Source organism: Stenella coeruleoalba (genome assembly GCF_951394435.1).
Source record: "Stenella coeruleoalba genome assembly, chromosome: 1".
Taxonomy (NCBI): domain Eukaryota; kingdom Metazoa; phylum Chordata; class Mammalia; order Artiodactyla; family Delphinidae; genus Stenella; species Stenella coeruleoalba.
In genome coordinates this window covers 186,212,635-186,227,030 of record NC_137169.1, presented here as the reverse complement: position 1 = coordinate 186,227,030, position 14,396 = coordinate 186,212,635, and the positions used below count along the sequence as shown (strand labels likewise).

The window sequence follows — 14,396 nt, the reverse complement described above, 5'->3', positions numbered from 1 at the left end:
TCTTGTAAAAACAAGTGAACAAATGGGAAACGGGTATCTAAGTGAGCAAAATATTTTGTTCCTTAGTTTTCTTCAGTGAGACATAATTAGCTTTTCCATATTTTAGACTTCATGAATAATAAAATTTAAAAACCCAATGCCAATCTAGTTTCATGTATACTAATAGATGTCCTAGGTTTTCTGTATAAAAATCAGAAAGACAAAATTAATTTGAATTAATTGCTGAAGAAACTCTACTCACATATAACATAATTATGGCATATGTTCCACTGTTAATCAAAAAATCATAGTTAATAACTTTGGGAAGCAACCTTTCAGGCACATGGCATGAAATAAAAAAGGTGATACTCTTTTTATAAATTTTAAAGGTAGCACATATCACGTGAAATACTTAAGAGTTTATAAGGGGAAAAAAAGGACAGGAAAAAAAAATTATATGCACTCTACATAAGCATGTAACTCCTAATAAAACACATTAAATAGAAACACATGACTTTTGCTAATTCATTTGTACTTTATGCTTCTTTTTAATAGAAATTAAATTAGTCAATTAATGTACATAATGTAGTGTTTGTTTTCCAGTCTAGTTGCTTTTCAGCATTCACTTTTGAGTCTCATGGTAAATATTATTCGGCATCAGGATGTGGTTTGATGAGTGAACAGTGTCAAGCATCAACTGTACTTAACACAGGACGGAAGGGGTCGAAGTTAACCTGCAGCTAACAGTATGGAAAAGTAAAAAGAAACACAGACCCGCAATAGTATCAACATGCATTATTAGGCCAAGATTCAAAGTTAACCCAACCCACACAGATCTCTTCTAAGCTGAGAGCACAGATGGAGAGGGATGACTTTATCGAGATCCATAGCCATAGTAGTAAGGTTCATCAGGGCGGAATCCATAAGCTGTGGCAGGGCGTCCAAGAATGCCAACCGATTGGCCAAAGCCATCCATTCCAAGGCTAAAAAGAGAAAAAAGGAATAATCTATTATATTTTTCATTCCAATGCAGGTCAAAGAAGAGGCCTGGAACTTTATACCTCCAAAATTCTCTTCCTAGCAGCAAAAGTGACTTATGTGGCTGGCTATCATTAACTTTTTCTCTTCTTTAAATTACTGTAGTCATAAAAATGTGTTTAATAAATATTTAATTCTAATAACTTCTGTTAAAAATGTTGAAAACCTCTGTCATCAGGTACCATTCAAGACAAAGAGAAAGAGAGATCAGAAACGTTTTAATGAATTACACTCATACATGGCGTTTATGCCAGAATGTGAAAATATTTTACATGTTAGCAACTATCAGTAATACACTGCTAGGGAATGATAAAATTAAAACTGTAGTAAAGTGAGTTTTGTTATTTATAATAAGATCTCTATTTCATAGGATTAATCCACTATTAGTAAGGACATGCAATTGAGTTTTAGCAGTAAACTCTCACTTGAGCCAAATCATACCATAAGCCTATGACTAAAAGAAGACAAAGAATTTTACAAAATTTGGAAGTTAGCCAGATTTGATATGCAAATTCTTCTTCTGACTCCTCAATGCAAAAAAATTACTAAATAGTACATGTTTTGAGTTACAGCAAGCAAATTATAAATTTTGGATTACAAATTTATAATTATAAATTTATAAATGATAAATTTATTCTATGGAAATAACAGAAGCCCAAAGATAACCTTCAGAGTTAAAAAGGTGGATTGAAACACGGATAAACTGATGTTACTTTAAAAATTCTTCTTTCATCTATTAATACATTTAGAAGAAAAAGTACTTTTAAAGGGTCAGAGAATTATTAACACTTAGCGAAATGACAAGATATTATTTTGCCAGGCAAATATGGCAGCTATAACATGCTCATGCATAGCGCATGCAGTGAATGCTAGTGAGCTTATTTCCAATCAAAAGAAATTATTTATAACCCAGAAATGTAAGCTTTGAAAAAATAAATACATTTAAATGATTTAAGATTATTCCAGATAATGCTAGATGGAAAGATACTTTTCCCTTTATCAGCAAAATCTCAATATGATTAAAAAATATATTCATACAGGCACTGATTTCTTCTCACAACTCAAAGTGAGATTAAGTTAAAACGCTTTAGAAGTAACGATTAAAATGTTAAGGTTTTAAATAATTTGTGTGCGTGTGTGTGTGTGTGTGTGTGTGTGTGTGTGTGTGTGTGTTGGAATAGGATTAAATACTAAAAGTAAAGGGCATATAATTCATGTGAATCTACCTCTTAGGGGAATGGAATTTCTGAAATATAAGGTTTAGGTTAGCATTTGTAGTGAACGATCCTGGACAAATCAAACTTTTGGGTTCCTTCTATATCAAAAACTGTGTCTGTAATTTCTAAAAGTTGTTTGAAAGTTTTAAGTCTGAATTTTATTTTGAAATGGCAAAATACAAGTATGCTTTTCCTACTTTGGTCCCATGGAAAGAAAGATTAAATTTTCTGATGAAGGGAAATATTACTCTAGAGGTAGCTTTAAAGATGTTTTAGAAATTAATGGAGCCCACGACTAAGACACACCTGTATCAGTTTAAAATTAGAGGAAAAGTTGGCCATTGAAAAATTTTCTGTTGAAGCACTAACGCTAACAAATACTCATGTATCTAAACAACTCTCAGTTATATAAAGGATGACTATAGAGCTTGTGGATTTCAGCTCCTTCCTTTTTCAGCTTTCTACTTATTACCTGCCTTCAGCCACTCTTTACATGTTTTAGCATCTCTTCTGAGGCTGAATAGCAGCAGACTTCGGTAAAACTCAAGTTAATTTTGTCTTTGTTTACTAATCTAGGGGCTGTGGTGAGATCTCTTTTAAGAACTTGGAAACAAGAGGCATATGGTTGATCAGTGAAGAAATATGCGAAAGTACCTTCAAAACAGAACATCTCACAGAGGAACAATATGACTGTAATTCTACCTAAAAGAAGATGACGGTACTGAGAAGGGTGTCTGTCAGCCATGTTGGCACAGAACAAGGAGCTCCTCAGAGGCAATGCTGTAGTGGAACCAACCCAAGCAATTCCTTGGGGTGACCTATAACACCATCAGGAATATATGACCTTTTTGGCAGGCTTGTCCTCATTGAGGAAGGGGCATTAACAAAGGTTCTGAGTCTAAAGTTATTACACATTCAAACTGCAAAACTTTTAAATTTCTATGACCAATAAACAAATTTCTGATTACTGTTTTCTCATATGGCTTGCCAACAGGGTAAAGAATAAACTTAAGACATATCTGATCTGCCTGCTGGTTATACTTTCATTGTAAATTGACAAATGGATTTTTAAAAAATATGTTAGTCACAATTTTTGGTAAGAATATGCATCCCCAAGTCAGTGAAAGTAAGACCAAATCTTGAACACTGTTGAGTTTGAGTTTTCTGAGCCTGCAGGTTTACTGCAATAAACTTCTATTTATGCACTCAATAGTTAACCCAGAGACTTCTGTATTACAATGTAAAAACCAAATTTTTGTGAACTTCCATAAATATCATATGGGGAAATTTTTCAAATAGGAGAATTTGAGACCAACTCTTAAAATGAGCTTTTCTGGAATTATCCATCATGTATCATAGATCAAATCGCTGTTTAAAGAATATGTGAAACATTATGACCAGTGTGGGTACTCTGGTGGTACTCTAAGTTCTATATCCTTTTGTATCATGAAAGATCAACCATATCCCTACAATTAATATCTTTTAAATAAAATTCACTCTGATACAGAATAGTTTGATTCTTTAGTCTCTCACTTGGTTCTAATATAGTGAGGAAATTGGACTTTTCAGGCTGTTAAAACCTGGAGATAGATATTCTTCTGGGACATGTGAACTCTTACTCTACTTTCTCCCTTGGGATAAGGATGTAGCCTTGTTAATGCTGAATCTGGTTCAAACCAGGAGAGCCTAATGTAAGTTTTCCCAACAGAAGCAGATGGATTATATAAATTCTTCTGGAAGGGGACAGAAACGTGAATATAAAAGGAAGTATCACAGCAAAAATTGTCCTTTCCTGATCCACTAAGACTTGACTTAGAGTACACAGTATTAAAGCCACTTGCATGCCCTCAACAGGGACCCTCAGAACCAACAGAAACTAAGTTGTGATATGCTGTACCTGCTCGTGCCCTGTGTGACCATCCTGCTTCAGAGAAGAGTTTGTATATTTGGCTATTTATATTGGAATTTAATCCAACACTGCATGTGTGTCTCCATACGTACATATTCTCTTCCTGGTACTCCTAAACTATATAAAAAAGCTGTGTGTCCCTTTCGAGTAGAATATGCTACTACTAGACCACTTTTTCTTTACAAGACTAATTATGTAGCGTCATTTAACCTTTATCCTCAATGTCTAGATATATTTTGGACCTTTAAATTAGAAAAATACCAAAATGCAATACTGCTTCTTGAAAATATATAATTCTAGTCTAAAGAAAATGGTCACTGTTTGTTGTGAAAAGACAACTAGGAAAGGTAAGGCCCCCAAATCCATCTGCCATTAACTTTTATGTCCTAAGAACAATGATTTTGGGGTACTTAGAAAAAATGACAAATTCTTTATAAGTAAAAAATATATATTTAAAATTCAACAACAAATATAAAACCACACCTAGGTTTTATTTTTAAACAAACATTTAGAAATCTAATTAGCATTCAGCAAGCAGAAGACTAAGTTTTCTGTAATATTTACAAGGCTTCAAACAAATTTTCAACATCATTCATTAGAATTCTAAACTTGAGATGATTCAGAGAAGGGCGAAAAAAAGAAATCCAGACATGACAAGTGATGCTTCACATGCAGCATATTACAAAGGGAATGGCAGCCAGTAAGGAATTCTAGGCACTCCGAGGCTCTGATTAAACTTCTGTGTCAGAATTGACATTCCTGTAGAAAGGAAAGAAAATCACCTACCTCTGGCTGTTTGTGAGGCTTAATTAGTGCATATTTGTAAAGCCCTTTGAAATCCTTGGGTGAAAAGTGCTGCATAAGTGAAAAGTATTATCATTATTTTATTAAAGTTAGATAAAAGCAATACAAGTCTTTTTCTTCTTTGAAACTTCCAGGTCAGCAAAATGAATGCAAAGCACATAATGAATATATTAGTGAATAACACAGGAAAAAAAAAAAGGATACATTCAAGCCAAGTTCTCTTTTCATAGGCTCATAGAATCTTTGACTTGGAAAGATTTTTAGAAATACTCTAGTGTACCCTTTCATTCACAACATCCTTGACAGGGTCTATACAGCTCTTGTCATAACACCTCCATAACTCTACATTGTCAAGGCAGTTCGTTCCTTCTACAGACTTACCAAACTATGAGAAAGTTCTTCATTAACACCCATCTGAAATCTGGTTCTATGAGTCCTAGAATTACCTTCTCAAACCATACAAGAAGTCTAATTATTCCTTAATATGACTATTTCACAACTCTCATTTAATCAATCCTCATGACATGGTCTCTAAAATCATTTGTTTTCTAAAGTATTTCAATTTTTTCAGTATTAACCTTAAAATAAAGAAGCTGAAAACAATGTGGTACTTATGATATGGTCTGAAACCAGTACAGAAGATAAAAACGAGATCCCATTTCTGACTCTCTGCTAATGTAGGCCAAAACTGTGTTGATCCTGAACAAAATTTTTAAGGAGTCATTATCACAAAATGGCTTACATTGACTGTATATGTGTGTGTATAGTTGTGTGTGTATATACATACAGACACGCATGAAATTTATAACTTACAACTACCATGTTGAATTTCATCTTTTTAGCTTGGGTCTTTCTTTGGGGATTCTATCCTCCCTAAGACAAAATCCTTTATGACAATATACTTACAAGTAGGGAACAATGACACTTATTAACTACCTATCTTTGTGATCCATAAGATAATACTGAAGGCTGGAATTCTTTTGGGATCATTAAGTCAAAGGACTTAACATTTTTTGGAGGATACAGCTCCAGGACATTATAACACTGCATGAAATAATTTAGTAACAGTCTCCTAGAACAGTTCATTTTTTTTATTAATTACTCCAATATACTGATCATAGAACCAAAATCAGTATGTTTATCTTCCTTTCCAACTAGGTTATAAATTTATCATCAGAGTAATTTCAGCTTAAGTATGATTTGTCATGGGAAATTTAGGTCTACGTAATAGTGATCTTTTGTACATCCATCCACCCATCCATTCAAATAGTACATGACTTTCTACAATGTGTTAAGTATAGTGTTGGAAGTCAATGTCAAAAAAAAAAGATGTGTTGCTTGGAAGGCGATAATAAACAAGACATGGTCCCTGACCATGGATTGGAGGCAACTAATACGGAACAAAATTCTGATAATAATGTGTTGTATTACCCTAGTACATTTATAAATTACTACAGAGTAGAATAGGACCAAATAAAATAATGTGAGAGTATATTAGAGATATGTACAAATTGTTACAGAAGGATCTCAAGAACTAGAAAGCCTTTATAGAAAATGCTTTGATTTTAATGTCTCTGTCACTTCCTGACATTATATTTTATTTTTTGTCTTCATTTCCTATTAGATTGTAAGCACCATGAATGGTAAGGACTATCTTATTCATTGCTATATCACCAGCATCTAGTGCTGTATCTGACATGGCGTGGGATTTCAAAAAGTGTTTGATTGCATGAATGGATGAATCTTAAAGGACAAGTAGGATTTCACATGTGGAGATAGAGAGATAATTCCTGATGGTGTGGCAGCCTGAGCAAGAGAAAGGGCTGAAGAAGAGCAAATGATTTGTTATGGTCAAAGTCTTAGGTTTGCAATGTAAGCAGTAGCAGAAGATAAAGCTAGAAAGGGAGGTTAGGACTAGATTTTAAAAGCTCTTCATATGCCATACTAAGAACCACATACTTTTGGAGAGCTGTCAGTGTTTTTAAGAAGGGGACCAAGAACAACTTACTTCTGTGTTTCAAAAAGATAATTGGGGAACAAGGGGTTGAGAGGCAAAAGGATGGGGAACATTTAAGAATATTATGGCTGTCCATATGTGAAGTAATGCGAGTCTGTAGAGGCACTGGCAGAACTAACAATGATCAAATATGCTACATTTCATGACAAAAAATGGTATCTTTTCTCTTTTGAAATGGAGTTTTAAGTTATACATTTACTATTTGGGAACTGAGAATGAAGAGAAAGAACTTCAAAACTGGCCAAAAATTTGAGGTTATAGTTAACTGGAATGAAACAATTTTTGCCCCTTTAATATGGGGATATGTTTCATCAAATAAATAAGAGGCTGTAGTATTCCATGTAGATGAAATCAAACTGTAGAAGTAGTTTGTCCCTGTACTGAACAGGAAGAGATGGGCTATTCTGGCAGAAGAGACCATTTTTTCTTGAAATTCATATATAGCAATAAGAGAAGTCTGGATTGACTGACATAATGCCTATAAAATTATACCTAACATTTGTATAGTGACGTATTACTAAATCAAGATCTAAATGTTTGCAATTTAGAGATCCACCGCTAGATGGAGAGCTTGTTTTATCACCGAGTATCGTACTTTTACAAAGTTTTAAAGCAAGCTTTATCAAATTTAAACTTCTCAGCATATTTAACATTGATGGAATGTGGTTTCCATTGCTTTTTCATATAATCGATGTCTTTATATATGTGAAACAATTTAGAGTTAAATAGGAATCACTATCATTCATATGCAAAAAAGCTTTGTGAATGTGGAGGCGTATAAAAATGAGAGAAGATGCTGATTGTCTTGGACACTGAAAAATGTAATGAACTTGCATGTTAAAGTACTACTATTATAGGAAAACTTCTAAAATTTTCATTGAACCTGTCAATAGCATCTTGTTTCTATAAATTTAAATGTAATAATATATATTTTAGGTTGCTCAAAAGTGTTACTGATTGCTTTTGACTTGAGCCTTTGTATTATAGAGAAAATGAGCAGAGTGAAGCAGTCTTTTAATGAGTTTCACCAATATGTATTAAGTTTAGCTGTCATTTTCCATTTAGTTTTCTTTTACTCTTAATCTTTTATATGCATGGTTATCAATTTTAAAGAATCATTTTTAGTGAAAACAAACTAAGTAATATTTTCTTCAAAATTATAAATGATAGGAGTAGTGGGAGGTTGTATTTAATGTACTCATCTGGAACTTATTAAAAAAATTTTTTTGAAAAAGACATCTGTCAGTTCTAAGGGGAAAATACCATCTTGGGGACAAATCCTTTCAATTTAGTTACTATACTGAGATGCTTCAGATAAAAACTAATTTGTACTAATGATGGAGGAAGCATGTGTAAAATAGTCACTGATTTATTCCAAATGGAAAGAAATTCCATTTCACTGACGCTCTTCTAATACCATTCAATTTACACTTATTATACATCTTAATCTGTTATTTAACCCATCTCCAGAGCCTATTTTAATGATTATATTTTTTTATGTGGAGATGTTACAGTTGGTACTTTTTCATATTATATCATCTTTGGATTAAGTCTTCTATCCCTTTTTATTATTTTTTTTTAATTTATAGTCTCACTGAGATTCTTCTATTAACTCCAGTTCTTGGGCATCCTTACTCTTTTACTGTTGCCTCTGACAATTCTTCTTCATGACGGTCCCTTTCTTCACAAGCTTAGTCATTTTTTTCTTTTTTGCCTGTCTGCTGGCCCTTGAGCTTCGAGATACTTCTACAGAGAGGTTCTGTATTTGTTTATAATATATCAAGGTCCTGGAATTTCACTGTCCTGAAGCCATTTTAATGATAATTTCTTGACTTGGGGTTTCCTGAATTAAATGTATAGTATAAATTCTGACCCCGTGCGTGTTCATGAAGCAAGCATATGATTCCTGTTCCTCATGGGTGACTATCCTCCTCTTCTAGGGTCTTAGGGCAGAAGACAAGTTTTAGCCACTTCTCTGGGCTGGTGAATTAAAATCATCTAGTCCTCTTTTCAACTGATGAGAAAAAAGCATCCCTTTGAAGTTCCAGGCTCTATATAGGGAATTCAGCTCTATCTTCCTATACCATATAACCTATACCTAGTTCAATATTCTTGTGGTGGTTCTTTTGTGTTTGTGTGTCACTTGGGGTTATATTTTGTCCACCCTCTCTATATCTATACAGGAGGGGGCCCTTCCAAGTCAGGTCAGTCTACCATCTTGCTGGAGTCCCTTCTATTCTACTCTTATTAATCTGCTTTGCACATCTAAGGAAAGAATTTATAAACCTTGTATTCCTGTGACTCAAAATTGGCTTTCTTGAACAGAACAATGACTTGAAAGAAATAACTGGAGCCATTAGAAGATTTTTTTTCCTTATTTGTAGCAATTAACAGAAAAAATACTCTAATAGGTGCCTAATAGAAGCCATCAGATGTGATGATGCTGAAGTGAATATTTACTGAAACTTATAATGGTCTCAAAATTTTTATAGCAATCTTTTAATGAAAGTATACCATCTTGTCATCTTTAGCTTGCATTTCTTCAATTAAGTACAAGGACTTCTTGAAATTAGCAGTTCTATAATATCAAGGAATGCCTCAGTTCACACCACCAAATGTTAAGGGAACTTGCTGAGCTGCTTAACTAACCCCTAGGTCAATAAACTTAGTCATTAGCACCTCTTTTAAATAATTGTTTGTCTGTTACTGGTTCAACATTTATATAACCTGTCATAATACTTTGGTTTTTTAAGGTACAAAAATTACTGCTGTAGGTTTAAAGTAGAGAGTTTAAGTAGCGATGTTTTCACAGTGATAGTTTAACCATATTGTCTGGTACTGAGTGAGTTAAAGTCTGAACACCACAGCTAATTACTATGTAATGCTAACCTTAGTTGCTGGTTCATTTTGAGACTCTTTAAAATATGAACTGTGTATTTTACCCCTATGCACTCTCTTAATGATTTGTTTTTTTAGACTGAAATCACTTCCAGCCATCAGTTAGACTCTTGGTCTCTACATATGCACTTCTCCAAGCACAAATATTTCTTTTTCCTATTGGTCTGCCAGCTCTGTCAGAGCAAATTTCACTTTAAACTAAATGCTATGATACTTAAAACCTCTTGGATTACTCAGGCTGCTAGTGTGATCTATGACCTTCCAAGAATGACAGCTGAACTTTCCAATTTGCTTATACTGCTTGGGGAACTAAAAGCACATGCCAAAGAGGAAAATGTTTCTGATGTTGAACAGAGAGGAGAGTTCTTGCTGGAGGTGGGAGCAGGAGACTATTAAATACTGAAAAATACTAATAAGAAATGAAAAGAAACTAAACATGCTGTAAAGTCTAAGAGCTCGAGCATAATTCAAAAGTTAATGCTAGCATTAAAAACTTTTTAGTCCAGTTAAAATATGAATAATGACCTTCAGTTACTGAAATTTAAACACCAACCAGAATCTTAGAATGATAATGCACTATCAAAATGAACAAGTTCAAGAGATGGAATAGAACCTAAAATTATCACAAGTACTACACATAATGGGCTATATCAACTCCCCATGATTCTTTATAAAGCAGACAGAAATCTGACATATGGATATAATCAAAGAGGTAATACCACTATCTAACATGCATGCTACCCCTACTGACATATCAGTCTCTTGTAAATTAAAAATTAATGTTAAGCTTCTGTTAAAACCTTGTCCGACGTCCTTAAATAATACGGTTTGGAATATTTTTATATCGCTTTGAAACTTTTTCTTTTACTACATTTCATAAGAGGTATATAAATGTTAGTTGTAAAAAAAAATCTCAAAAATCTTATCAAGCTTATTAAGCTTATTAAGCTTAATCTTATAAGCTTAATGTAAAGTTTCCAATTTATGCCCTAGTCTACTTATTCATTTATTTGTCTCAATAATTTTTAGGCTAAATAGCCTGCAAATTACCTTTGGCTGATAAAAATCAAGTGGTGATTGATAAGGACCTTTTATGTAGCTAAATCAGACTAAGTAATATTTTTCTAAAATTGAGGGCACAAGTATGGATAATAGAAACTATATTTAAACAAATTAAAAGTGCATGTTTTTAAGTAGCTAAGCATCAAAGTTTGAAAGTTCGATTCTAAAATAAGTTTATAATATCAAATATACAACAGGCATTTCCTTGTATTATTATGATACTTTATTCTTTTAATAAAAAATTTAAATTGAATGATTCTTTAAATTCTATAGCGCTTTACAGTTTTCAAGTTTAACACACATGATTTCATATAATCCAATAAAACCACTTTTTCCCCCCTTTACCCCATCTTGTCACTCCCCTTTCCCTCTCCTCACTGGTAACCACTAGTTTGTTGTCTATATCTGTGAGTCTGCTTTTTTGTTTTATTCACTAATTTGCTGTATTTTTTAGATTCCACATATGTGATATCATATAGTATTTGCTTTCTGTGACTGACTTATTTCACTTAGCATAATTAAAACATCTATGTTGGGCAGTGTTATATAGATACTTTCAGCCTTCAGTAATTTCAGTAATCAATACAGGTCAGATAAATATTTAATAGTTATTTAGTATCCTCTAGAGCACTTAGGATCTCCATATACTACATAATACACCAGCAATGCATTTAGCACTAGAAGAACAGTTACTAAAGTAAATCTCTACTCTTAAATTTCATAAACTCTCTTGGCCCTTGATAATGTATTTATTATATTATAGGTCTGTACAAAAAAAGGTAAATTCATTTTCTACTTAGGTCTAAGGCTAATTTTAGATTGCCAAGACACAAACTGATTGAAGTCATCCTGATCAACCAGATTGCAGTCTTCTGATGATGAAACAAGGTATTTCTAACAGTTTCTTCATAGAATGGGGCTAAGCACCTTTTGCACACACTGCATTGACACCAAGCAAATTCCGTGTAGACTTCAATGCAGAAGTATATGATTCTAACAATTACTTTTCTGACTTTGCCCTATTACCATATTTTAAAATTATTATTTTTAAAGCAACATAAGGAAACATACTTTTTTTTTTCTTTATCACTGATGTACAAGGGCATTTTTCTCCCTTAATTTAAGGACTAGTAATTATGTTTACAAATTCAGCTACACTAACTTAAGTATGAACTTATCAACAACTCCTGCATTTTATTAAAGTTAGTGGGGTGCAATGACCTCAAAACCAGAATATCTGGATATAATTTATGTCTCTACTGATATAACTCGTCTCCGTCTAAATCTGTAACTTTCTTTGTCATGATTTCTTTTTTTTTTTTTTGGTAAAGTAAGAATAATGGCTATCCCTTTTAACATCTCTCTGCCTTGAGATTATTATATTTCCAGGTCTTTTACAAGAACAGTACAAAGACTCTTGTAGTATGTACTTGGTGTTATTGTTATGACATATGAAAATGATAGAGGCTTCCCTAGAAAATACTTAAGAAATGCTGGCTCCTGCCATATAATCTAGACTGTTAAGAGATACTCTATCATACTTGGCATGCTTCTTACACATGCTTTCTGTTTGCCTTTACAGGGCTCTTACATAATTCATAGAGATTTATGCCTACACATAGGCAACTAACTGTTGTTGCACTAAAATAATGCCATGGCCAATCATATCTTCCTTTACCATAGTGAGACTGGACTGCTTGTATAAATAAAATTATTCAATCAAAACCCTTCAGATTCTATGTCAAGATAGATGCAAACGATACAACACCTTTAGGGATGAATAATACTGGGAAAGTCTCTTTACATGCTTTTTCATCTTATTTTATATTCAGGGACTTTATTTTGAAAGTAGTAAATCAAGGGTAAGGTTTTTAGTTATTTCACACAAATCATCACTTCCCACACTGCATACATTCCTGCACTTAGGTTTAATGCTGTAGTGTTGGCTTTTCTTTGAAAAGGGCACAGGGTCACAGAAGTGTTTAGGGTGGGGTATCTTCATTCTGTGATGTTCACTGTCTTGGGGTGGTGCCAATCTGACAATACAGGACACATAAGCAGAGCTGGGTAACCATGAGGAGAATTCTTCAGGGAGACGGGAATGCACTATACATTTTTTAAATTAAAGGCAGTGTAGGGTTTTAAGCAGTATTTCCAACTAGCACATAGGTATATCCATATTAATTACTTCAAGTATGCAGGACAAGGAAAGATTACAAATTGATTTAAAATGACTAGGGTGCACACTTGCTGATGGCAAATAGTACTTCTCTCCCTCAGATTTTAGAAGAAAAAGGCAAAATTCAACTGTAGGATATTGACATAGTTTCTGTTTTCCCCTTAGTATATACAGAGAATGAGCTGAACTATAATAGCCCAATATTTATAAAGTCCTTAAAACCCAGAAACCTTTTTAAAAAACTTTTTGAGACTTTTAAGAATTCCTGCTTATTTGCCACCTCAAAAGAGATCTCCACATGAAGTTTAAGTACCCATGTAAATATAGCTTTGTGGGGTTTCTTGTATCAATTTAAGTTACAGTTGCAATTTAAAAATTTACTTGCCTAACTATGTTCATAGGAGCCTCCTCCCATCCTTTCACATTTGAGGGGCGCTAAATTAGCCACTGAAAAAGGAATCCGGATTCCTTTTCAAGATTGTTTTGCCTTTTAATTTCTGACAGGCCAATATGAAGGTGCTTTGTTTTTGGCTGGAAAAACCTGAAATGGAAAGAATTTCTGAAAAAGTGGGATGTATCAACTTAAGATAAAGCTAAACAAAGAAAATAGGCTTAAAAATATATTAAAGTATGGTATATTATTTGAGATAGAATGCTGACTTATGTCCACAAAAGACATGATATTCAGAAAATCATTAATTATGCTCCTCTCTATAAGTCTATTCAAAAGACTAATTACTTAAAATGTTTAACTTTGATTACAGGCACAAGAAACCATTTGTTGATCGTGCCTCTCTAGTCTGAAATGTGTAGCTTTTATGTAAAAAGCAACATAGCCATACATAGATTTTACACTCACCAATAATTAACTTTAATGATAAAAGTATAAAGTTTAGAAAAATACTAACCCTTCTTCTCAAATACAGAAACAAGGCCACATTTGAAAACAGATTCTCTTACAGAATGCCGCATTTGCCTCTCTGAAGTAGGTCTGAGTTATATTTAGTTGGCAGAGGCGCTGAGTACTTACAAGATTACCAAGTGATTTGGGCTACTGCTGAAAGACTGCACATTGGCCTAAAATCCCTACAGGTAAAATCCACAGGATTATAGGTCATAATTAATCCCCTTAACTCCAGACTTCCTTTCCATTTCCATAACCCTCAATGGAGGTTTACTGCCTTTTTTAAAAAAATGAGAAAACCTAATGATTTTAACAAATCTAAAACCCTTTCAATTAAAAGTTTTGAGAATTCATCAACAGCTATGACATCAGCATTAAAAAACATTCAA

The 14,396-nt window shown here is 33.3% G+C and overlaps 1 protein-coding gene across 2 annotated transcripts in view; it reads right to left on the bottom strand.

Annotated features, from left to right (window-relative positions):
• Window positions 1-303: 303 nt before the first annotated feature.
• KIFAP3 (kinesin associated protein 3) overlaps window positions 304-14,396 on the bottom strand; it is a 155,737-nt gene continuing 141,644 nt past the window's right edge. Inside the window, exon 20 of one of the 2 annotated variants that reach the window (XM_079922204.1) lies at window positions 304-962. In XM_079922204.1, the coding sequence (XP_079778330.1) occupies window positions 854-962 (109 nt within the window). In that variant the 3' untranslated portion in view covers window positions 304-853. Of the gene's footprint in view, window positions 963-12,625; window positions 13,645-14,396 lie in introns of those variants that run through there. The other variant, XM_079922205.1, reaches the window with a different exon arrangement.